Source organism: Xenopus tropicalis, chromosome 2 (assembly GCF_000004195.4).
Source record: "Xenopus tropicalis strain Nigerian chromosome 2, UCB_Xtro_10.0, whole genome shotgun sequence".
In the NCBI taxonomy this organism is placed as follows: Eukaryota; Metazoa; Chordata; class Amphibia; order Anura; family Pipidae; genus Xenopus; species Xenopus tropicalis.
The window spans coordinates 171,572,335-171,599,446 of NC_030678.2; the positions used below are offsets into that span (position 1 = coordinate 171,572,335).

Consider the following 27,112-nt stretch of genomic DNA (forward strand, 5'->3'; position numbering starts at 1 on the left):
CTCGGGACCAAGGGTATTCCGGATAAGTGGTCTTTCCGTAATTTGGATCTCCATACCTTAAGTCTACTAAAGAATCAATAAAACATTAATTAAACCCAACAGGATTGTTTTGCATCCAATAAGGGGTAATTACATCTTAGTTGGGATCAAGTACAGGTACTATTTTATTATTACAGAGAAAAGGGAATCATTTAACCATGAAATAAACCCAATAGGGCTGTTCTGCCCCCAATAAGGGGTAATTATATCTTAGTTGGGATCAAGTACAGGTACTGTTTTATTATTACAGAGAAAAGGGGATCATTTAACCATGAAATAAACCCAATAGGGCTGTTCTGCCCCCAATAAGGGGTAATTATATCTTAGTTGGGATCAAGTACAGGTACTGTTTTATTATTACAGAGAAAAGGGAATCATTTAACCATTAAATAAACCCAATAGGGCTGTTCTGCCCCCAATAAGGGGTAATTATATCTTAGTTGGGATCAAGTACAGGTACTGTTTTATTATTACAGAGAAAAGGGAATCATTTAACCATTAAATAAACCCAATAGGGCTGTTCTGCCCCCAATAAGGGGTAATTATATCTTAGTTGGGATCAAGTACAGGTACTGTTTTATTATTACAGAGAAAAGGGAATCATTTAACCATTAAATAAACCCAATAGGGCTGTTCTGCCCCCAATAAGGGGTAATTATATCTTAGTTGGGATCAAATACAAAGCAATGTTTTATTTTTACAGAGAAAAAGGAAATCAATTTTAAAAATCTGGATTATTTGATTAAAATGGAGTCTATGGGAGACAGGCTTTCCGTAATTCGGAGCTTTTTGGATAATGGGTTTCTGGATAAGGGATCCCTTACCTGTACTTAATAAATACCAGTTTTGCCATGAACGGGCATGTTTTATATGCATTGTAACAGCAATAACTTGCCATTAAAGAGGACATGCTGGCAAACAACAGTTGTCAAGGACATCTTTATAAAGTGTCTGCCTAAACGGACCCTGTGTTCATTATAGGCAACCTGTAATAGTTTATAATGTAAGGGGGGGTGCGGAAGATCAATTTTAAGAAACATTGACAGGGCTGTATTACCGATGGTGCAGATTATGCTAAAGCTCCTATTCCTTTAGGAAATATCCCTTATATCAGGGTTCCAAGGGCATTAGGTTCCCAGGCTTAGGGACGTAGGGAGGGGAAAATGCACTGTAGTGACTGAAAGCTTCACCAACGTGTCCCCAAGAACCACTAGAACTCACTTTTCTTTAAATCACATAGCAATGCCCTTCATTTGGCAAGGTATAATTGGGCCAAATTCTGAAAAATGATGACTACTTACTCGGCTATAAAAAAAGAAAACCTTTAGGCCAATGGCACACAAGCATCTTTGGTCGTTGTTGAAGGACTACTTTTGCCCCGTTAAGGGCACTGCATGATTAGTTACATTTGCTTGCACAGTTCATATTGTCAATATCATACTATAGTAACATAGTAAGTTAGGTTGAAAAAAGATGTACATCCATCCATAATGCCTATATATACCCTGCCTAACTGCTAGTTGATCCAGAGGAAGGTAAAAAACCCCATCTGAAGCCTCTCTAATTTGCCTAATCTACTATGTTTTATTATATCGATATAAGTTAATAAACAGAGAAAAGTTAAACATTTAGCCATGCAATTTGAACTTCAGATTGGATATTTTCTCAATGAGATGTGTTTCACGGAGACCAACCCGACCCAGTTGAACTGAATAGATCACTGCCCCTAACAAAAATGGTGGAAGGTCATAAAATGATATGTCACAGACTGTTATGACCATTCTAGTACATCAGTTTTAGTCTCTATTCTTTAATATAAATATATATATGCACAACATAGATAATGGCACTGGATCCCAGCTGAACGAATGACTTTAGGAATCCAGGTTGCAGGGTCGGTTGCTGAACATTAAGTTTTATAACGGTCTCAGCGAGAACACACTCACGAGTGAGAAAATCTTCCGTTTCAGAGTTAGACTTGAATTCTCACAAGGCCAAAAGAAATGACTTTATCCTTCATGCAAAGCTGCATTTGATAGAGATGTGACCAGAGCGTCGGCTTTGTTCAATATAAATTTCCCTAAACAAACCCTTAGCTGCCCTGTATTTGGCAATTTATCAGTATAGCCGACGGCTCTGGTGACATCCGTACTGGTCATGAGGAAAATCTCAGACGCTTCATAGGTTAGTGAGAGGTTATGGGTATTGGAAATAGCATGTTAGCTGGTTAATAAGGGGCTTAAAGCCATGAAGGACAGCAGACATGCTACATTCTCACTTGACTTCTCAAGGGAAACCTCCTGCACTGGTAGGGGAGGAAGCGTTTTAGTACTGCTCCTTTTCAGTGCCCTCAAAATCGGATCAGACTCTTCAATTCCTGTTACAAAACAAAACACGTGAGCACCGTGCAACACACAGGCAACCTACATCCAAAAATATACATACAAACTGATCCTGTTCGAGCAAATTTCAAATTAGATGGAAAAAAAAAGAACATGGTTAGAAAGACGCTCAAAATTGGTTGAATGTTTCAGTACAACGTAAGGGTTAAGTGCACTTCCCAATTGGGTTTCCTGTAAAGACAACAGATAAACATGGAACCACAACATACATTTTTGATGGCCTGCCTCAGGGGCAAGGTATCCGGTGAGCTCAAAGTCGATACTTTTGGAGAGGTCTCTTCGATAGGGAGCTTCGAGATAAAGTTGCAAGGTGCTCCTCCGTAATGAGCTGTTTCTTTCTTTAAGCGGAGTACTCTGTGTAACGTGCTGAAGAAGAGGATCAGCGGGGTCGTCATCTTCAACCAGTTCCCTTCGCTCTCCCACTTCTCTATGATCATCTTGGGGCACCGAAGAGTCTTGAGTTGGGGTTTCACCTTCAGTAGAAGAACTATCAGCACTGACTCCTTGCTCACTCATGTTCCTATTGTATCTGTTCATTTGGAGCTTGATAGAGGCAGTCTGAATAAAGACTTTTGATTGGCTGCCTCCCATCAGATCTTCAGCATCACTTACTACTTCTTGAGATATTTGAAAGTCGTTAGCAAACAGTTCCCTTCGCTGTACGGCAGTTCTCTTGACGCTGTCAACTACCTCTGACAAAGCGTCACTATACATAGAATCAGAAGAAATGCTTTCCTCGGGGGTTGCATGATCGGAGTCATGTAGTTCAGGATCATTTATAAAAGCGCTGCTCTGGGCAGACAGACTCATATGAACAAATTCATTAGGATTTTGCACTTCCATGTTATTTTCCACACTTACTGGATTTTGATCTGAAGCTTCCAAGCCTGAAGGATCCAGATCAAGTGATTCTCTGTACAACTTTGCCAATCCTGTATCAAAATTGGTATAGAAAGGTCTAGATCGAATGTCTGGATTTTTGATCTTTTCTATAATTTCTTTTTTACTCTGCTTTTCTGGCATGGCGAGGTTTCCTTGAACACTATCATTAAAAATAAGCGACATTGGAGGCTGGGAAGAGTCAGATGAAACGATTTCCGGATCGCTTGAAGGAAACTGCTGCCCCTCAGCAGGAGGTACGGACTCTCTGGCTAGCTTTTCAAGGTTAGTTTCCAAGTCATTGTTTCTTTCCAGGGACGTTTTTTCTAAACCCTCATATACTTCTTCAGGAAGATCTCTCTCATTAAGTTTCTCTAGAGCATTGCTGCTGTTCTCCAACTCATTATCAAAAGACCTACCGTCAGGAGGAACCCTTTCAGAACTAGATAGAAACTCCTCCTGTGTGGCATAAGCACTTTCGTCAGAAGCAGCAGTTGAACTTTCTGTCTGGTAACTTGTGTCTTCCTTCAAAGAAGTATTATTTGCCATTAAATCAGTCTCTAGTATAGAAGTCCTATTCTCATCATATCCAGTTATATTGTTTGGTATCAACTCAAGTGTGTTTGTTTTTGGATATTCATTAGACTGTTCCTGCGGTCTTGTATGGTAAGAGTAGAGATCAGAGTTGGGGAAACTTATAGGGCTGTTTAGGCCTTCCTCAACTGGTTCCTCCGTGGAAGTAAAGATTTCAGAAGTGGGCATATTGCATATTGTATCCGATTCTTCAACAACGTTCGACTGACTATGCTCAAACCTGTCCTGGTCAGGATTTTCAGGGGTATCCTGATCCCTCATTTCAGTCTCTTTTGACTCTAGTGGCAAATGATCAATCATGGTATTTTGAGAAGTACTGTCACATATAGGTTTTACCTCACTTCCAAAATCAAGATCTGCGTCTGTGATCTCCTTCTGTAATTCTGTAGCAGCTTTAGATGGGGCTACAGTTTTGACAACGGTTTCCGAAACAGGTTCTTGTGAAGAACTAGTTTGGATATTTGGATTCTCCATGTTGATTTCTGTCTCAGATTTGACTGTATTATTTGAGTCGCTTAGAGATAACTCTTCATCTGAGAGATTGGAAATTTGCCTACCTTTCTCTTGAAAAGTTGTATCTGGCCCATTCTGGAGGTTAGTAGTTGTAGCAGCCTGTATAGTTGGTGGTTCTAGGTTTTTTTCAACTGCAGGGAGCATAGGGTCATCCTGAATATTTTTCCCTGCATCCCAGAAACTTCTTAAACTTTGAAATGTGGAAGAATTGTACTTTTTGTCTACCCCTAATGCACCATCATGCAATGAAACACCTCTAGTCAAATAATCCTGCTTTGAAACTGAATCCTGATCACCCTCAAAAAAGCAGTGAAAGGTGTGTCTCTTTCTGTTCTTCTTTCGTTTTTCCATCCTATCGAAATTTAATGGGGGCGTGGCAAAAGTGGGCCTTACTTCACACTGGCCCGTTCCATTTTCTATTAACTCATTTTTCGGTCTGCATTCTAGGTTTTCCAGTTTGTTTCTTTCCTGTTCCCAGAATGTCTTTAGCTGAGCAATGCTTGGCAAGGATTCTTCATCCAGTATTACCTTTTTGAAGGTCACTAAGCCCGAGTTGCCATCATCACTTTCAAATGAACTACTTTTCTGACTAAAAGCAGCTATACTTTCTTTTACATGAATTTGACTCCCCAGGGCTGCAACATCCTTTTGGGTTGATTTTTTCATTTCTGATTGGGTATTCCTTTCCTTTTCTCCCTTTTCCCAGAATTGCTTAACCTCATTTATGCTCTTAGGCTCAAAATCACTTATCTTGGTCCCCGACTCTTGATTGGATTCACATTGCCCTAGACTCTGGGGATTAGCTAATGTAACCTCATCTGCCTGGTTGTCAGTATCTTCGGAGTCCATATTTTCAGCATTTTGTGGAAGCTCCGCAGTTTCTTTTTCACCAAATTCAATGGTTGAGTGTTTTCCCTCTCCAAGATTGAGTGACCCTTCAGTGACTTCATTTATAGTTCCAGGGACATATTTGATAGCAGCTTGTGTCCAGAAGTCAGCATTTGTCTCAACACCTGGTTCATCATAATTGTTCTCAGTTTCACTCTGGTAGGGGCTTGACCCTGATAAACCCTCCACTATGGGTTGTTCTTGAAGAATGGGATCAGAACCTTGTGTTAGGAAGTTTTCTGGTATTTTAGTTTCTTCTTCCCTAACAATTGGTGTAACTTGGTCTTTTGTATTAGCAGAGTCCAAATTGTTGGTATTGTCTATGGCTACGTTACCTAATTCATTAACTACCGGGTTTCGCATTTTACCAATGCCACCTCTGGAATAGCCAAACACTAGAGGTTCTCCTACCTCTGAACTTTGTTTAGGAACTCCGAAATCCGTTGATGCTTCTGGTAAGTTAGTATTAATATGTGATGGTGACTCAACATTTTCTAACACCCCTATACTGTTCTCATGCAAAAACTCTGACTGTGTATTTGCTTCGGCTTGGCCCTGGATAAGAATGGACTCTAAGTTCTCTGGCACCAGGGTTTCCTGTACTCCATTCTCATCAATAGGAAGAAAGTCATTTTGTACTGGAGATGGAAGTCTTGCAGGAGACAGAGCATCTTCTTTCTGTTGGTTCTCCATATCTTCTGCAAAATGAACATGGTTATGGATTTTACCAATACCACCTTTGCTTGTTCCAAATACCAGTGGTTCTGCAGTTGGCCCCATTGAATTCTGAAAACTGTCTGTGGCTTGTTGAAGGTCTTCAAGATTTTCAAAGGTGGTTAATTCAACATTTCCCTCAACTCCTGCACGGTCAACTTCATTACTTGGTGGCGATATAACGTCCGATACCGGCTGAATATAAGACGGTGGCTTTTGCTGAAGAAGAGCAGGCATGGTGTTTCCTGATACTAACATTTCCTGTGGTACATTATTACCTTCTCCACATTTATCAGTATAAATGGGTACAGGCTTTTCGCTGTTGACTGGTTTATTCTCCGACATATTGGGTTCATCATCACCTGATTCAGAACTTCTATTTAACCAATCTAGAACCTTTGATATTGATTCATCCTGTGCTTTCATGATCTCAATAGTATGCTTGTCAGGGTTCAATGGATCTGGATTCCCTGGGATGCCTACTACAGGCGGCTTACCTTGCTTTGGGTCTATGGAGTTACGTTTTGAAGCATCAGGCGATTCACTTTCTGGCTTCTTATCTGCAACAGAAAAATGTAATGTCTTTCTATAATTGCAAAGTTAGTTTGTTATTAAACCCAATTATCACGTCAAGGCTAAACAAACACCCAACAAGGTCCATTTAATTTTGTATTAAGGCACAGGTTTGATGTACGCCCCCCACATACATTGTTTTACCGGATTAGCTCCCCTTCAACTGGAGCAAAGGTTCTGTATGGCTGCACCGAGACAAAGATGAATTGGTTTCCAAAAATTACCTAGAACCTTGTAGAGTGTATATTATATATATATATCATACATACACACATACATACAGGTATGGGACCTGTTATACATAATTCTTAGGACCTGGGGTTTTCCAGATAAGGAGTATTCCCATAATTTGGATAACCATACCTTAGATCTGCCAAAAACCATTTTAACATTAAATAAACCCAATAGGATCGGTTTGCCATTGATAAGGACAATTTGGAGCTTTTTGGAGTTTTCGCTCCCTGCGCTAATAAATTATGCATTATGTTTTCTAGGAGAAAATGTTTAAACAACCACCCCCAAAATAATGATATATTTCAATATAAATATAGAGCATTTGACCATGTGTGTCCAATTTTCATTTTTGTATCAAGAAAATAAAAAGGGTTGTCAATTATTTTTGTCTAGAAGAGAAGTAATTTTGGCTGAAACTCGTCCCCCTTTAGTTTTAATATATTTTCCTTGCACATATACGCACTCTGATAATATAAAAGTAAAAGGAAATGCTCACATAATAAATTGCCCGAGCTTTCAGTTACAGAGCCAGATTGATCTGAGCCAGAGTTTTTATCCAGGACTTCGTAACGAGCAGCAAAGTAAAGGTCCTGAGGCTTTCTTTGTGTGGTAGATCCCTGTTCCTGGGGTTCAGTTAACCTGTCCAGGTTGTTCTCTTTATCCTTATAGGATGGTAGGGATTCAATAGTGGAGTAGACCTTTTTAGAAATAACTACATCCCTGCTTGGCATGTTAGAAATAAATGTAGGATTATCCTGGCTTTCCGGCTCTTCCCAATTCCATTCCCTAGCTCCAATCTCCTCTTCGTCTGTATGTTGATGGAGATCCAAAGAAGCAGCATCCTTTCCTATAATATCCCCTATAACAGCAGCACTTGCTCCATCCACAGAAGATGATTCCCTTGATGAGATGTCCTTGTAGACATTCTCATCCCTCTCCTGTAGGTCATTTAGAGTACTTGCAGTTTTTGTAGAAGATGTGTCACTCAGATTGTCCTTAAGATTGTCCTTAGTCTTTAACTGGGCATTGAGTTTAGAATATCCATCAAGTTCTTTAGAGCTTCTCTTTTCTGTATCCCAGAACTTTCTTAAATTCCGGAACTGTTCTGGATTGGATATTTGTTCCTCGTTGCCATCACTAATCCTTTCTTTTAATGTCATAACCCTAAAATTTCCAGAATGTGGCCGTTCTACTCTTCCTTTATCTGGACTTGTAAGTCTTACATTTGTATTCTCTACAGTCTCATAGGGTATACTTTGAGAAACTGGAGAAGAGAGATTGGTCTTAACTTCATCTGGTCTGTTTTCATGAACGCTGGAAATTTCTGTATTGAAGTCGATATGTGCGTTAGCAGGCTCGGATATCTCTGTTGTGTAAGCTGGTTCTGATGCTTCAACTTGAAGCTTATTAAGAGCAGCAGTGAATTCATCCTGGTATGACTTATCAGGCACCGACATCTTTTCTACAACTTCTTCCACCTCATTTGCGTATTCCTTACTCTGGTCAATGGTGGGTGAAGAACATTCTTGCAATTGGTGGCCTTCATTAACTTCTTCAGAGCTCGGAGTGATCTGGGCATCACTGGCCATAGCAGAGTTATGCTCTTCCACAAGTCTTTCCAAGGCAACCTTAAAGGCATCTTTCACCACTGGAACCTTTTCTGGTACCACCTCTTCCTCGCTCTGTTCAATGGCGGGTGAAGGACTTTCTTGCAATAGGTAGCCTTCATCAAAGCTCGGAATGATCTGGGCATCACTGGCCATAGCAGAGTTATGCTCTTCTGCAAGTCTTTCCAAGGCAACCTTAAAGGCATCTTTCACCACTGGAACCTTTTCTGGTACCACCTCTTCCTCGCTCTGTTCAACGGTGGGTGAAGGACTTTCTTGGAATAGGTAGCCTTCATTAACTTCTCCAGAGCTCAGAGTGATCTGGGCATCACTGGCCATAGCAGAGTTATGCTCTTCTGAAAGTCTTTCCAAGGCAACCTTAAAGGCATCTTTCACCACTGGAACCTTTTCAGGTACCACCTCTTCCTCGCTCTGTTCAACAGTGGGTGAAGGAGATTCCTGCACTTGGCCTTCTTCACCTCCCTCTTCAAAGCTTGGAGTCATTTGGGCTTCACTGGCAAGGGCAATGTTATACTCCTCTTCAAGTTTTTGCAAAGAAATTCTGAAGGCATCCTTCACTGCTGTAACCTTTTCTTGAACAACTTCCTCCTCACGTACCTCCTGAGAATCTAGGGAACGTATTTCTTCAACGTCATTTTTATCATAGGGACTAGCATAATCAGTTTGAGCTTTCATTGGCAGTGGCGTAAGATCGTTAATGACTTCCTCCTGCTTTAAATTATTAGTCAGGTTAATTGGCTCCGGTAAAGGAGATTTTTGTTGATCAGTCATTTGCACTTCATCTGGAGATGCCTCCTTGTTTATACTCTGAGATATCTGCATAACACGTTGGAAAAAGCTGCTATTTGGCAGAGACCTGTAAGCAGTAGGTGCCCTATCCTGATTTTTATCAACAGCATAAGGAAATGGCTCAGTGGCTTTGGAATCTGCCTCTATAACAACACTGCCCCTGTTGGGTTGCTCATATGAAACATTTTGCATTTCAGCAATAGGAGGAGCCTGTGACATTTCCTCTTTAAGTTTCTCTAGTGCATTCTTAAACTCCTCCGCGCCTGACTTATGATTAACCGTAGACCTTTCAACGACTTCCCCAACTTCTTCACTTTGATTTACTTGTTCTTCTTTTGCATATATCTGTTCTTCAGCTGGATACATCTGCTGCTCCTCTGGATACAGGTGTTCTTCGATCAGATCTATTTGCTCCTCACCTTGTATGGAAGGGGTCTGGGCTAACCATGAAGCTACTTTCTGTGACGTTAACTCTTCCTCAGAAAGAATCTCATAGTTATTCTGCGGTAGAAGAGACTCTGGAGAAATCTCACTTGAGCTTTTGAGCTGAGGGTCAACATGCAATGGTTTCTTGCTATAGAGGGTATCTTTAAGAAGGGTACTTGAGGGTACATCTGCATTAAGTTTAAGGTTGTTCTTTTCCTCTGTATTCCAAATTGGTCTTTGTGCCGAGTTAAGCATCTGCTCCTTAGGGCCATCACTAAACCTGTCTCTAAAATACATGGTTTCAAACTTCGAAGGTATGGGTAAACCTGTTCCTTCTACACCTTGGTCTAAAAATCTGACATTTGCTTTGTCTGCGGTACCCTCAACTGCATTGGGTTTACTTTCAGAATACAAGTTGGTCATTAGTCCATCAGGTTTATCTTCCTCTACTCTTTGAGCATCCCTAATGCTAAGAGGTGTATATCTGCTCTCCACTTTGAGGTCTTCAGATGAGTATGCAGAGTCGGTCTGAATTCCACTTTCTTGTGAAGGCTGACGGAATTTTCCGTGGCCAGTTTGTGGGGCATCTGTTCGCTCTTTGCTTAAATTGTCGGCAGTAATCGGCTGTCGTAAGCTTTCATTGATGATGATGGAAGGTCTCCTCCATGCAGGAAAATAATCAGTGGGCTCATCAGCGGGCTCACTTTCCATATCAGGCATGTCATTCTCTTCAGCATCCAGGTAATCCCCTTCATTTTCCTTATTTTCCTCAAAGCTCAGCACATTTTCTAGCTGGGGTATGTTAGAAAGATCATCTCTTTCAAAGCTCATTTTTCCAATGCCACCACTGCTTGTCCCAAACACCAGCTTTTGTCCTCCTCTGTCTCTGTTTTGCATCTTCCATCCTTGGCCAAGGAATTTATGGGCATCTTCCATATCATAGTCTGTGGGAAAATTAACAGTAACTGTATTTCTAGATGATTTAGATGAAAAAAAGTGAATTTTAAAACCTTAATTCACCTATGTGTGCTAATAATTGGGCAGCCAACGAAAGCAAGAAAGCAGAACGCAGAAGCCAAGAGAATGGACCCATCAACCAAAAAGGGAAAAAATAACATGCAAATCAAAACTATCCCAGCAAAGTTTGGTGGAGGGGAAGGAAAAACAAACCAAAACATTTTTTTTTGCTGTGGTATAGAACAAGAAACCATTTTAAGTACTGGAGATGTTCTCTACTCTAATAGATCAACTGCCATTGGTTATTTGCCCCTTTCCTCTGAAACAACTCGGCAAACATGAAACATAATGGGTCTATAGAACTACTTTTTCCACTTCTGCCCACCACAATTACCATTTCTACACATATTTTACAAGCCCTGCTCTTCTGATTGTTATGCCAAGTCCACTGCCCCTTCATGGCACCAGTTCAGTTGGGTGCCAGTTAGTGTTTTTTTCTAGGAGCAAAGGTGTTTTTTTTGCCAAAATATATTTTATTTGCACTTGGCAGTAGCAATAGTGAGTTCTCTACATACAGACTTCCGTTTGGTTTAGTTGTGTGTGCTGCTTCCAGTTCATCAGTAGTATTTTTTTAGGGACCAGACAAAAGGGTCATTGTGGTGACCACCCCTGGTGTAGATTTCTCTAGGAGACGGCTACCAGCCGAGGAAAAATATGAAAATAAGTCCTTTATTTAAAAGGGGGACTTTTCTGTAGCTCTAACCCTAATCTATTTTTGACAAGTTACACAAATGGAACCTAATTAAGAGCCTTCAGCAGCTCCTCGTGGTCTGGGAGAGCTTTGTTTTGAACACGAGGTTTTTGTGCATCTTACCTTGGGAAAGACCTGAAGAGAAGGATCCAGAAGGTTTCTTCACCGCGGCATAAAGAGGATCATTATCTACAAAATACAATAATCAACAAGGTCTTTAACATATATACAGGTATGGGATCCTTTATCCAGAAACCCGTTATCCAGAAAGTTCCGAATTACGGAAAGGCCAACGCCCATAGACTCCATTATAAGCAAATAATTCTAATTTTTAAAAATGATTTCCTTTTTCCCTGTAGTAATAAAACAGTACCTGTACTTGATCCCAACTAAGATATAATTACCCCTTATTGGGGGCAGAACAGCCCTATTGGGTTTATTTAATGGTTAAATGATTCCCTTTTCTCTGTAATAATAAAACAGTACCTGTACTTGATCCCAACTAAGATATAATTACCCCTTATTGGGGCAGAACAGCCCTATTGGGTTTATTTCATGGTTAAATGATTCCCTTTTCTCTGTAATAATAAAACAGTACCTGTACTTGATCCCAACTAAGATATAATTACCCCTTATTAGGGGTAAAACAAACCTATTGGGGTTCTAAAATATTTAAATTATATTTAGCCGACTTAAGTTACGGGAAGACCCCTTATCTGGCAAACTCCAGGTCCTGAGCATTCTGGATAACAGGTCCCATACCTGTATTTTAAAAGAAAACCAATGTCTCTTTTGTTGTCCCTGGTTGTTTCACCTTCCACTAAGTCAACTAGCACGCAGCCAGGTTGAACTTGATGGAATATGAATCCCAATAGGCTTAGAACTAATATTTGTTCTGAGGGAGTTCTGCTTTTTTAAATTTTACTTTCAAATACATTTTTAAGATTCCTTTTCCAAATTAACTGTTCTACTGAATTCTGCCCCCGATGTGACTCCCTGGCAGTAACGCGTGACCATAAGCAGGAGTACTAAAGTGCTATGTTGACCAGTCGAGATGGGGGGGTAGGAGGCATACACTGGGAGAGCAGGGGGAAGGGGGATCTAATTAGACTTATGACTTTCCAGAACTTTGAATACATTCAGAGAAAGCAACTTTAAAGCCTCAGCCATAGTGATGGGTGAAATGTTTTGCCAGGCATGGATTCGGCGCAGGAAAATGCGCGTGCGTCCAAAAATTGTCGCGGGTGTTAAAAGAATAATCAGTCGTCAAAATAAATAGTTGTGGCGGCAAAATAATAGTCTTGCGGCAAAATAAATAGTCATGCATCAAAATAAATAGCGAAAGTCGTGCATCAAAATAAATAGTCGCGCATCAAAATAAATAGCGAAAGTCGTGCGTCAAAAGAATAGTCGCGCATCAAAATAAACAGCAAAAGTCGTGCGTCAAAATAGTCATGCGTCAAAATAAATAGTCGCGCATCAAAATAAATAGCAAAAGTCGTGCGTCAAAAGAATAGTCGCACATCAAAATAAATAGCGAAAGTCGTGCGTCAAAAGAATAGTCATGTGTCAAAATAAATAGTCGCGCATCAAAATAAATAGCAAAAGTCATGCGTCAAAAGAAGTCATGCGTCAAAATAGTCGCGCATCAAAATAAATAGCGAAAATCGTGCGTCAAAATAAATAGTCGCGCATCAAAATAAACAGCAAAAGTCGTGCGTCAAAAGAAGTCATGCGTCAAAATAAATAGTCGCACATCAAAATAAACAGCGAAAGTCGTGCGTCAAAAGAATAGTCATGCGTCAAAATAAATAGTCGCGCATCAAAATAAATAGCAAAAGTCGTGCGTCAAAAGAATAGTCGCACATCAAAATAAAAAGTCGTGCGTCAAAAGAATAGTCATGCGTCAAAATAAATAGTCGCGCATCAAAATAAATAGCGAAAGTCGTGCGTCAAAAGAAGTCATGCGTCAAAATAGTCGCGCATCAAAATAAATAGCGAAAGTCGTGCGTCAAAAGAATAGTCATGCGTCAAAATAAATAGTCGCGCATCAAAATAAATAGTGAAAGTCGTGCGTCAAAAGAATAGTCATGCGTCAAAATAAATAGTCGCGCATCAAAATAAATAGCGAAAGTCGTGCGTCAAAAGAATAGTCGCGCATCAAAATAAATAGTTGTGGCAGCAAAAAATAAATAGTCGCAGCAGCAAAATAATAGTTGTGCGTCAAAAAATTAGTTGCGGGTGTCACGCGTCAAATTTTTTTTACGCACAACATTTTCGCCGTTTCTCAAATCTTTTGAAAGATTCGCAAATTTTTCGGCGAAACGGGACAGATTCGCTCAACACTACTCAGCCATACTGAGAACCAAAATGGTTTCAGCTACTGTATGGGTTGTTGCATTTGTTTTGGTTACAAAAAGAACAATGTCAATCAGAAAGAACTAGAATTCATTTAGATTGGATGTGAAAGAAACAGCACAACACCTACTGAACATGGACACGAGTTTAACCATCATCTAGACAAGATGTATGTACTCTATACATAAAAACATTGTCCCAAAATCACAACGTAAATCCAAAAAGCCAAGATGACCATTGCTAAAAACACAATCACCAAAATCAACATTGCCAGAGCCTATTTGCTTGGTTTGAAGAGCATGATAAAGCATTGGCAGGTCCTGAACAGCTTCATGAAAATGTATATCACAAGGCAAAAATACCTTGTATTCATTCCATTAATATTAATGGTAGATTAAGAAAGAGAATCTGCAAGGTATATCCCACAGATAGGTCCTGAATATACATATATAAATCAATCAACAAAGTATTCAGTGGAATAAACAACCATTTATTGTGGTGTGAAACGCGTTAGGAGAGTGGGTACCATGAGGCACTGGGATGCACCTATCCAATGTTTGGTATAGTATGTTTGCTGTTTTTGAATTGTTTGTTTAATTTTGAGCCAATAAATGGTTGTTAATACTTTGTTGATTGATTATATATTTATTCCATTACTTAATCCCTTACCTGAAGAGACATTTGCCTCCAGTGCAAGACTGACTTCAGGTTTGTTTTCTTGTACAAATGAATCTTCTTTGATGTTGTTCAGGTCTTCGTTAAGACTTGCCGAGTTTGCACCTAAACTAGGACCTTCGACTGGAGACCCGTTCAAGTCTGGGATTTCCCCTGAGCCCTTTCGATAAATGGTCTTTGTTAGGATGTCTAGAACCAGACTAGAAGAAGGCTTCGGGGCCGACACCGAATCTTCAGAAGATGCACGATTTTCCAACGAAGCTTGGGATAAACCTGGCTCGAGAATTCCAAATTCACCAATTTCTTTGCCACCGACCGACTCTCCCCCCGGGGATGGAGGGTTCTGGTGAACATTTGCAGAGAACCGCACCTGCTTTAGTTTGTCTGGGGACTCATCAACAGGTTCTGCTTGCAGAATGGGGGTAGACAAGCCAATTTTGTTTAAATCAGCTTTCTGGGCCAATCTTATAGATTCAGAATCTGTAGAGCTTGAACTGGACCTGCGTTTTAAAATGCTTTTAGGTCTGCCAGAACTACCGAAGGAATCCTCCCTTTTGAGGTCAGAAGAAGACCGTTCTAGAGAGTCCGTTTTCTTCAGTGGCATTGTTCTAGGCTTTGGTATTGGAATCTGTCCGCCATTTGTTAAAGAGGCATTGGGAGAGGTTGATGAAAGTCGGATGATTTCTCCTGGTGCTGGGTAAGGCAACTTCACACCAAATTTTATTTTTGGGGGCAAGACATCTAAAAAGAAAGATTTTTGAAAAATGGCAACTGTGAAACGAGAGACACCATATTGGCAGTGTAAAACGGAATGATAGAACAAGATGATTTTTATTAAGAGTTTTACAAGAAGATACCATAAAACTACGGTAGTGTAGGGATTCCCCTGTACTAAGCACAATTCAGCAGGAACAGCCCCCTAAGTTTGCTCATAGCCTGTACAGAGAGATACCATAAAACTATGGCACATAGGGATTCCCCTGTACTAAGCACAATTCAGCAGGAACAGCCCCCTAAGTTTGCTCATAGTCTGTACAGAGAGATACCATAAAACTATGGCACATAGGGATTCCCCTGTACTAAGCACAATTCAGCAGGAACAGCCCCCTAAGTTTGCTCATAGCCTGTACAGAGAGATACCATAAAACTATGGCACATAGGGATTCCCCTGTACTAAGCACAATTCAGCAGGAACAGCCCCCTAAGTTTGCCCATAGCCTGTACAGAGAGATACCATAAAACTATGGCACATAGGGATTCCCCTGTACTAAGCACAATTCAGCAGGAACAGCCCCCTAAGTTTGCTCATAGCCTGTACAGAGAGATACCATAAAACTATGGCACATAGGGATTCCCCTGTACTAAGCACAGTTCAGCAGGAACAGCCCCCTAAGTTTGCCCATAGCCTGTACAGAGAGATACCATAAAACTATGGCACATAGGGATTCCCCTGTACTAAGCACAATTCAGCAGTAAGATATTCACATTAACTGTTTGCCTTTACACGTAGATGCCATAAAACTATACAGGCATTCTGTGTGTTAAACTCAGTTTAACAAGACATTTTAGTCTTTAATTTTTTTTTTTTATAAATAAAAACCCCGTAAAAAAAACCCTGTAAACCCAAAGTCACCCTCTCACGTTGAGTGGAAAAAGGCGCTTTTCTGTGCAGACACACAAATGGCAACAAGCAAGAGAATGCTTCAAAGCCTTTATAGTTACCACTATATCTATATGAAACTAAAGCTGGCCATACACGCACCGATAATAATGTAGGAAACCCCGTTTCGTACGATATTCGGTGCGTGTATGGCAAGTCGGCGAGTCGATTGATATCGCAGGAGGCTGCTGATATCGGCCGACCGGCCAGGTTAAAAGAATTTGATCGGGCGCCAGAGCAAAATCTGCCTTCAGCGCTGAATCGGCAGAAGGAGGTAGAAATCCTATTGTTTCTACCTCCTTATCTGCCGTTTCAGCCCTGAACGGTTAGGGCTCTGGTACACGGGGAGATTAGTCGCCCGCGGCAAAACTCCCTGCTCGCGGGCGACTAATCTCCCCGAGTTGCCTTCCCTCTGCCATCCCACCGGCGAACATGTAAGTCGCCGGCGGGATGGCAGACGCGGCGGCGCGATTTCGCGCAAATCGCCGAAAAAGACTCGCGAGGCTTTTTCGGCGATTTCCCGAAATCGCCCCGCCGCGTCTGCCATCCCACCGGCGACTTACATGTTCGCCGGTGGGATGGCAGAGGGAAGGCAACTCGGGGAGATTAGTCGCCCGCGAGCAGGGAGTTTTGCCGCGGGCGACTAATCTCCCCGTGTACCAGAGCCCTTAGTGGCCGATTGTACGAAAGATCGGAAATTGCCACGTGTGTGGCCACCTTTAGGGAAAGCTGGGCCTGAAACATCAACAGAAACCCCCCAACCGTTAGTGTAGTTTGTATAATCTAACAGCAGTTGGCTAGCAGCTCCCCAAAATAAGCCCTTCAGGCAACACACTTGAGTCTTATAAACAGCAGTATGGAACAAGTGAATTTCCTAATGTATTTTACCTTTACTATAAAAAAAAAAATAATGTGTTTGGAACCTTTTTGGCAGTAATTAACAATACGTTGAAGAATAACTGTAGATAAAGTAGGAGGGTATTAATACCTGGGTAGGACACCTTGTCTCCACTTTCTGGTCCGTTTACAGGTTCGTGTGTGTCCTTTCCAAGTTCTGTGTCATCGTCTCCCTCATTGGTAGAGTTAAATGGATTTCTTCTTTGCTAAAATGATAGATTATATGCATCATATTTTGTTCCGTAAAAAAAACAAAAAAACTCAACATTACATTCAAATGTAAGAGAGTTGGGGAGCAACACCAGCATGAAAAAAGTTCCAGAGGTGCCAAATAAGGGCTGTGATTGGCTATTGGTAGCCCCTATATGGACTGGCAGCCTACAGGAGCTTCTGTTCGGTAGGATACCTGGTTTTTATTCAACCAAAACTTGCCCCCAAGTCAGAAATTCAAAAATAACTCCCTGGTTTGGGGGCACTGGGAGCAACACCCAAGGGTTTGGGGAGCAACATGTTGCCCTGAGCCACTGGTTGGGGATAGAGGGAGACCTCATAAAAAGTGGCCATTGTATTCTTAGTTTACTAGGAACCAGCAAGTCACTGAGAAGACACTTGGGTGAGGGCTGGTAAATACAGTAGAAGATGACAAGATTGTTTTAGGAGGTAATTGTGCCGACTGAACATGGGACAAACCACATGACATTACCCTAATACTGTGTTTACTGTTAAAATAAACCATATAAAAGCAATTAAGGTTTGTTCAACTCCTACACAAAAGGGTGTGCATCTATTTATTTTTATGTGCTTGAATCTAGTAGAAGCATTTTTTAATATTAATATTTTCTTAATATTTCTTAAATATAAATATATCTGATTATATTGAGCACAACATGAGCCAATAATACAATGGGAACCAGGCCGAAGCAATGAAAGATTTCAGTGTCATCAGAACAAACATACCCTTGATGGAGATACATTCCCGTTCTTCGAACTTTCCATGTTTTTGTCTGTGGATAAGAAGCTCACTCTTTTGGAACTGGTCAGAAGAAAGAATCAGTGTTAGACAAGGATATAATCAATGACTTTAGTTACCCAATAAAATATTGTGCCAGAGGGGGAGCCAACAGTTGGAAGAACATGTATAGCCCAGGAGGAGAAAAAGGGGACACCAATCCCCCATTACATTATGATCTTGTCACTGCAGGCAAGGGCTGTTATAGTAGGGGGTCTACTTCACCCCTTCTTAAAACCATGGGAAGGTTGGCTCCTTACCTTTGCGTGGGCTCAATCTTCACCGGCACAAAGCCACCTTGCTCCTCCTCTTGGTCTTCCATGACTCCATAAAGCTCTGGAGGAATAAACACATCCTTGTTGACACTGCTGACCCAGCTCTTCTTGGAGTTTTCCTTATAGTTTCTACTTAATTCAGCTGTAAACACAAAAAATGATGAGTGAATCTGTCCTGTTTCGCTGCACCAAAAACTTTAGGAAAATCATGAAATGTGTTGAAGTCAATGGGTGAGCAACTTTTTTCTCGCTCCCAATGCATTAAAGTCGATGGCCATTTTTTCTCACTTCTCAGCGCAACTGTATTTACACAGAATATAAAAAACTTATAATAATCAAACTTGCATAAATGCCAAAGATACACGTCCCATTAACCTCTATGGTTTCTCAGCAGCAGAAAAATCTTGCATTGCATAAAGAGACAATTTGGAAAATAGTCACACTTAACACATTAACCCGAGACAATACAATAGGCAGCGGAAGAGATGGAGTTTGGGTTCGGGGAGGCTACGAATGGAAGACTTTGCATGGGAGAGATTATAACTATATATCAATGTTTTTCGATGGCTTTGCCTCCCCAAATGGAAACCGTCTTATGCTTCACCTAAGATAATTGCATTTAAATAGCTTTATTCCTCTTATTACAAACCAGGTCCGGACTGGAATTCAAAATAGACCCTGGAATATCATATACACAGAGGCTCAAACAGCCCCCCCAAGCCCAATAAATAGTGACTGTCTGTGGCACCTTACAGCCCCCCTGGCATTCCCAGTACCCAGAGGCACAAACAGGCCCCCCAGCCCAATAAATAGTGACTGTCTGTGGTACCTTACAGCCCCCCTGGCATTCCCAGTACCCAGAGGCACAAACAGCCCCCCCCCAGCCCAATAAATAGTGATTGTCTGTGGCACCTTACAGCCCCCCTGGCATTCCCAGTACCCAGAGGCACAAACAGCCCCCCAGCCCAATAAATAGTGAGTGTCTGTGGCACCTTACAGCCCCCCTGGCATTCCCAGTACCCAGAGGCACAAACAGCCCCCCCCAGCCCAATAAATAGTGACTGTCTGTGGCACCTTACAGCCCCCCTGGCATTCCCAGTACCCAGAGGCACAAACAGCCCCCCCCCCCAGCCCAATAAATAGTGAGTGTCTGTGGTACCTTACAGCCCCCCTGGCATTCCCAGTACCCAGAGGCACAAACAGCCCCCCCCCCCCCAGCCCAATAAATAGTGAATGTCTGTGGCACCTTACAGTAGTCCCTCTGGCATTTGCCAGAACCCACAGATTGCCAGTCCGGGCCTATTCCAAATTATTTTGCTTATCACTTTAGGCCTGTAGGCAGAGCAGTTCCTTACCTAGAGTTGCCGGTGGCGCTTTTCTTTTTCTCATTGACGCTCTGACCAGATCTGCTCCATGGATCTTATCTCTATGCCTTTTTGACTTTGCTTCATAAAACCATTGACCGCTTTTGTATTTTAGTTCATTCTCATCATCGACGGCATCATAGAGGTGCCTGTAATAAAAGAGTATTTTAGCATCAACTATATTGCAGCACTCACAACTACTTTAAGAAGGTAGAGTCCCTGAAAATGAGGGTGAAGAGCAGAGGTTGCCCGAATATTTTAGTTTTAGCCTCTTTTGGAGGGGTTATCAAGGTTATGGATATATAGAAACATTGGGGTAACAGTCACCCTGCTATAGTTCCAGGGGTACCCAGGGCACAAATAAGCCCTCACCCCAAATCCCCCCCTAACTGGCCTTCAGGCTGGGCCCCCTTAGCCCATAACAAGGTTACAGATATATAGAAACATTGGGGTAACAGTCACCCCGCTATAGTTCCAGGGGTACCCAGGGCACAAATAAGCACTCACCCCAAATCCCCCCCTAACTGGCCTTCAGGCTGGGCCCCCTTAGCCCATAACAAGGTTACAGATATATAGAAACATTGGGGTAACAGTCACCCTGCTATAGTTCCAGGGGTACCCAGGGCACAAATAAGCACTCACCCCAAATCCCCCCTAACTGGCCTTCAGGCTGGGCCCCCTTAGCCCATAACAAGGTTACAGATATATAGAAACATTGGGGTAACAGTCACCCCGCTATAGTTCCAGGGGTACCCAGGGCACAAATAAGCACTCACCCCAAATCCCCCCCTAACTGGCCTTCAGGCTGGGCCCCCTTAGCCCATAACAAGGTTACAGATATATAGAAACATTGGGGTAACAGTCACCCCGCTATAGTTCCAGGGGTACCCAGGGCACAAATAAGCACTCACCCCAAATCCCCCCCTAACTGGCCTTCAGGCTGGGCCCCCTTAGCCCATAACAAGGTTACAGATATATAGAAACATTGGGGTAACAGTCACCCCGCTATAGTTCCAGGGGTACCCAGGGCACAAATAAGCACTCACCCCAAATCCCCCCCTAACTGGCCTTCAGGCTGGGCCCCCTTAGCCCATAACAAGGTTACAGATATATAGAAACATTGGGGTAACAGTCACCCCGCTATAGTTCCAGGGGTACCCAGGGCACAAATAAGCACTCACCCCAAATCCCCCCCTAACTGGCCTTCAGGCTGGGCCCCCTTAGCCCATAACAAGGTTACAGATATATAGAAACATTGGGGTAACAGTCACCCCGCTATAGTAAATCTCTATCACATTTCATTATTTAAAAAAATAATAATTAATGAAGCATATACAGGACTGGTACCAAACTATAATAAGAAATATTATATAAAAGACAAACTGTGCCAAGAGCATCAGACACAAAACCAAAACAACAAGGGCTATTTGCTGTTCTGCGGCAGGTACAGAGCAATACAAAGAGAGACACAAACAGAAGCCGAGTCAGGGAAATAAACATGAAAGGAGGAGCCAACCGCACATTTTATATGCAAACGCAATTAAGAGATGTAAAAGCATTAGAGGGCCCCGAGTGGCTGCTAAAGTTAAAGCAATGGATTATAAGAGTTTTGTTTTCCTTACACCTGTCCCTTCCACCAATCAGATCAATCCTAGGCCCCCTCCATTTATAGTCACAAGGACCACAAGAGACATCATTGGAAAGCAGACATTGCTGGTTAAGCGTCAGCTTCAGCTCCTGTTGCCTCAGAGGGACCCACCCGAGGAACCACCCGATAATCCCTTTAATATCGGCACCTTTAAATGGCTTTACACGGACAATGGAAATGGTTCTGGCTTCAAGTCATGGTCAGGCTTCAGTTCCCGGGGAGCCTTTTACTCTATTGAGTTTTATTCTTCTGCAGCAAATCAGAGGTGGGGAAACCAGTTTGCTCAGAATAGGAACCCTACTTACATTGTATGGCCAATAATATTGGGACTTTCCATCCGCCCTCAGTGCTGGGCTCTTCAGCGCCAGTATTATATTGCTTTATTGCTATTTTGCTTTAATGGGCAATCAGAGGCAAAGAACCCTATGGGCAATGCCAGGAGTCGCTTGGAGTGGTGTAAAGGGCGCTGCCATTGGGCCCAGTAATAATAAATGGCTTTTCACCGTCTGATGATGGAAAAGTCTGGGATTGGCAGTTAAACACTACCTGCCCAAGGGCCAATGGTAATGTTGGGTCATGGAGAAGGAATAATGGGCTGGGGCTGTTTCCATGGTTTGGGCCCCTGGTTCCAGTGAATCCTTAATGCTACAGGGTACAATGACATCCAGACAGTTCTGTGCTTCCTACTTTGTGGAACAAGTTGGGAAAAACGTCCCTGGTTAACACAATAATACCATTTTGGATAAGGCTTCCTATACTAACCCATAGGTACACTGAAGCTCCACCCCTTAGATCAGTGATCCCCAAACAGTGGCTTGGGGGCAACATGTTGTTCCCCCAACCCCTTGGATGTTGCTCCCAAAGCAGGTGGGGACCCCTGCCTTAGATCAACATCTACTTACTGGCCCTTACTGGTTTATATTTTTTGGATATTGGTCAGCCATTTCCCTGGTGTCAGTGACCCTGCACGTGCTCAGTGCTGTCAGAGCTACTGTGCTGATCCCCAGCAATATAGACATGCATATTACTGCCCTAGGGCATCTGTACCTCCTGCCCTGTGCATTAGCCCCCTATGTACGTAGAAACATTACAGCAATGAACCCCCAAGATTCTGTAAACTGCCTTTCCCAGCATTCCCAGGGGCATGTGTAGGTAACAACCCACAATGGGAAAACTCACCTTCAACTTAATGTTTATCATAATACAGACAATTACATCCTAAACCATCCTGCAATTGGTCTTTTTTTTAAAGTAACTTTGCAGTTCCCAGGTTGAAAATAATGATTTCTGTCCGATTTGTAGGCTTGTTTGGCAGCCAGACATTCTACGTGCATATGGGATTATAGGCAGAATAGGAGGGGGGGCTGGATAAGAAGGGAAGGAATAAACAGTACAAGGAATAAACTCAGCTTACTGGCTGCCGGGGTCACTGCCCATAGAAACCAGTTTGTATTGTAGGCTTCACTTTATATAGATGCCAATTAGAGGACAAATCCGAGGCTATTTAGAGAAGCTTAATGCTTCCCCTCCCAGTATGTATATATTTATGTAGCCTACAACTCCCAGCAGCCCCTGCAGGAGAGGAAAAAACAGCATTGATACATACCAGCCGGTAGGAGCGACGGTGGATTTAAAGGTAAAACAACGTGAAAGAGACAAAGCTGAATGGCTGCCCGGGCTGAGGAGTGAGGCGAGGGGAGGCAAAGGCCGTGAGTAAGGAGATTTGAGGGGATCAGCCGAGGCAATCTGCGCGTCAAGTGACTTCCCGGCTCACATGATCCCTGGGAGGAATGTGCCGCAGCTCGGGGGCCGTGGGAATTCTACTGCAAAGCAGATTGGGGGTTTTTTTTTCTTTAAATGGTATTTTTGTGAGTAATGAATATTCTTGGAAAGAATGAGAAAATGGTGCAATTAATAAACGGGCAAAAGTTGGCCAGGGGTTGCTCACCTTTACACTAACTTTTAGTATGATGTAGAGGGGGCTATTCTGAAACAATTTGCAATTGGTCTTTATTTTTTATTATTTGTGGTTTTTGAATTATTTTGTTTTTTGTTCAGCAGCTCTTCAGTTTGGAATTTCAGCAGCTATCTGGTTGCTAGGGTGCAATTTAACCTAGCAACCGGGCAATGGTTTGAAAGAGACAGGAATATGAATAGGAGAGGGGCTGAATAGAAAAAGGATTAATAAAGTAACAACAACAACAACAAAATTGTAGCCTCAATAGTTTTTGGCTGCCGGGGTCAGTGGCCCCCAGTTGAAAAAAAGAACTACACAAAATAAAAAATAAAGACCAGCTGAAAAGTTGCTAAGAATAGGCCATTCTATAACATAGTAAAAGTGAACCTCCCCTTTAGTAGTGGCCTCTGCACACCATTAAATCTATAATCTACACTGCTTGATTGTTACCGGTATTCAGATGCTGCAGGCTGCACTGGTTTCAGTGCAATCGTGCAGTGTGCATATAAGCAAAGTTACATTTTGTCGTCATGCACACAGAAAGGAGATGCCTCCCTGTGTCCAGGTGGGACAGTCCGAAACCATGGACCCTAAAAGGGGCAGGCCTTAAGAGAAAGTGGGTGTGGTTTCAGATGGTTAAGTCTGAAAAGTCCTGACTTTTGATTAATTATTAGAGCTTCTTCAGCAGAATCCTGCATTGTAATCTGTTTTTCCCATGGGGCTAGTCATATTCTTCATTTCCCAGGGTGCCACAGCCATGTGACCTGTGCTCTGATAAACTTCACTCTCACTTTACTGCTGCGCTGCAAGTTGGTGTGATATCCCCCCCTCACCCCCAGCAGCCGATCAGCAGAACAATGGGAAGGGAGCAAGATAGCAGCTCCCAGTAGGTATCAGAATAGCACTCAATAGTAAGAAATCCAAGTCCGGCTTGGGACTCCTCCAGTTACATGGGAGTAGGAGAAACAATAGGTTAGCTGAAAGCAGTTCTAATGTGTAGCGCTGGCTGAAAGCTCAGACTCAGGCACAATGCACTGAGATGGCGCCTACACACCAAAAACATTTGTTGGTTTTAAGAATAAAAGGTTAAATGGCAGAGGGAATTATTTGCTGTGTAACAGTGTCATTTAGAAAGAAAAGAAAGGAAAGAAGCCGACAGCTGACCTTGAGCTCCCTCTTGTGTTGCCCAGGCATCATGCAATGTTATTAAGGGGGGGATGATGGGTAATGCACTATAGAGGGGAAACTAATAGCAACTTTTGCACCTTGACCCATAGAGGCTTTCTTCTGCCATAGGGTTCCTGGATTTGGACCAGAATATAATAACCCTACTCATAACCAGAAAGAAAGGCAAATCTCTGACCTACTAAAAATTGATGTAAAGTGTAATTTTCCATTTAAAAAAAAAAAAATCTCTGTAATTCAAAGTTTTGCACTTTTTCCTCTACTTTTTTAACCATCTGTTTTCTCTATATGTGCCTGATTCCAGATCTATAGGAGTAACCCATTCTATTATCTGGGCATCCGGAGACAGTCAGTACAGGCGAGACAGTCAGTACAGGCGAGACAGTCAGTACAGGCGAGACAGTCAGTACAGGCGAGACAGTCAGTACAGGCGAGACAGTCAGTACAGGCGAGACAGTCAGTACAGGCGAGACAGACAGTACAGGCGAGACAGACAGTACAGGCGAGACAGACAGTACAGGCGAGACAGACAGTACAGGCGAGACAGACAGTACAGGCGAGACAGTAAGTAAAGTCACTGAAGGTAAAAAGTCTCTCAAAACAAGCAGAGAGTGTTGGGATGAAGGGCACAATGGAGACACAATAAAAGCACATTAGGGAGATCAATAAATATTCCAGAGTGCAGTGTATAAATGTGCCGGAAGGCAGAGAGACAGGGAGACCTTCATAGACTGCAGGTAAGGGAGAGACAGGCAGGTTACTGAGCAGTCACGGAGTTGCATTAGAGAGATGGCCCTGGGGCCCTGAAGCAAAGAGCTGTGCTGCCGAGCAATGGTTTCCGGCTTGGGATCAATAGATTTACAGCAATAACATGGGGGGGATTGGGTTTCAGTACTAAAAATACACAATGTCATTTATTTGTTTGCTCTTCTCCAGCCCAGAGTCCAATTCCCACAATGCCTTGCACCCCTTCCTTCTTGCCAGGTCTGTTTATCACAAAAAACACAAGGCATTGTGGGAGTTGGAGTCTGGGCCGGAGGAGAGCTGAACAGTGAGACGGGGTTGCAATGTTGCGAGGGGTCAGCGAAGAACTGGAAGACTTTTGTATTCAGCTACAATAAATATAGGGCCACCATCAGAAATCACAGGCTGCCCCCCTCAATTTAAAAAAGAAACAAGTAAATAGGCAATGCCCAGCCATAAATCCAACCCTGTGTTCTGTTACACCCATGTACTCTTCAATGTGCCTCAAACCCCACCCATTCCCTGGGCCAATCAGGTTCTCCATAGTGAGGTATATGGCTATATGCCCCCAGTGGGACTTGGCCAATTGTAGGGTTCCTTCCTGTCACCCCTGATGGCAGCTCTGTATAAACACAATCTGTGCATAGCAGCAAGTCACCCACAAAAGCTCCTAGCCATTATCCCAGGGGTGGATCTGGGGCCCTGGGCTGTGACATGGGGCCCCCCCAGAACTTGGGCTGCTGTAACAAGTATTTGCCCATGCCCAGACTTTAATGACACACCCAATTTTAAAAGCCACACCTTTTTTGCACATATACTCTATAGCAGGGGTCCCCAACCACCAGGCCGCGAACCCAGGCCCGGATTTGTGGAGAGGCCACAAAGGCCTGGGCCGGGGGCGGCAGAAATCTGGGGGCGGCATGCCGCCCCGCCGCACAAAAATCTTGAAATGTGTGCTCCCATACGGAGCAATGGGGACTTCTCCCCATTGCTCCGTATGCAAGTTGGCCCACAGCGCATGCCCGCTGTGCGACCGGGGGGCAGCCTCTGGGCGGGCGCTTTTCAAATCCGGCCCTGCGCGGACCGGGCTGTCCACGGCCCGGTCCATGGAAATTTTTTTTTGCCTCCTACCGGGCCGCGGTGCTAAAAAGGTTGGGGACCCCTGCTCTATAGTTAAACTGGCTTAAAAAAAAAATTCAGGAATTGAACGTGATGCCACTTTTCAGGTTATGTGTATTGTCTGCAAAGGTGAGATTTGGGGTGAGTGCTTATTTGTGCCCTGGGTACCCCTGGAACTATAGCAGGGTGACCGTTACCCCAATGTTTCTATATATCTGTAACCTTGTTATGAGCTAAGGGGGCCCAGCCTGAAGGCCATTTAGGGGGGGATTTGGGGTGAGTGCTTATTTGTGCCCTGGGTACCCCTGGAACTATAGCAGGGTGACTGTTACCCCAATGTTTCTATATATCTGTAACCTTGTTATGGGCTAAGGGGGCCCAGCCTGAAGGCCATTTAGGGGGGGATTTGGGGTGAGTGCTTATTTGTGCCCTGGGTACCCCTGGAACTATAGCAGGGTGACTGTTACCCCAATGTTTCTATATATCTGTAACCTTGTTATGGGCTAAGGGGGCCCAGCCTGAAGGCCAGTTAGGGGGGGATTTTGGGTGAGTGCTTATTTGTGCCCTGGGTACCCCTGGAACTATAGCGGGGTGACTGTTACCCCAATGTTTCTATATATCTGTAACCTTGTTATGGGCTAAGGGGGCCCAGCCTGAAGGCCAGTTAGGGGGGGATTTGGGGTGAGTGCTTATTTGTGCCCTGGGTACCCCTGGAACTATAGCAGGGTAACCCCAGTGTACCTATATATTTCTAACCTTGCTATGCGTTAAGGGCACATAAGACATAATTTTGAGGCAAATGATTAAGAGTCCCACAGTAGGCTCTATATTACA

General features: G+C 42.9%; 1 protein-coding gene across 8 annotated transcripts in view; it reads right to left on the bottom strand.

Moving 5' to 3' along the window:
• The window catches only part of sytl2 (synaptotagmin like 2), a 62,060-nt gene that overhangs the window by 17,139 nt on the left and 17,809 nt on the right, over positions 1–27,112 (bottom strand). For 3 of the 8 annotated variants that reach the window (XM_018091181.2, XM_012956803.3, XM_018091180.2), the window contains exons 3-11: positions 19,617–19,774; positions 18,247–18,403; positions 17,935–18,010; positions 17,069–17,183; positions 14,415–15,161; positions 11,511–11,576; positions 7,333–10,623; positions 6,527–6,589; positions 2,318–2,416 (exon numbers count right to left, since the gene is read on the bottom strand). In XM_018091181.2, the coding sequence (XP_017946670.2) occupies positions 2,318–2,416; positions 6,527–6,589; positions 7,333–10,623; positions 11,511–11,576; positions 14,415–15,161; positions 17,069–17,183; positions 17,935–18,010; positions 18,247–18,403; positions 19,617–19,774 (4,772 nt within the window). 8 annotated transcript variants of the gene reach the window in all.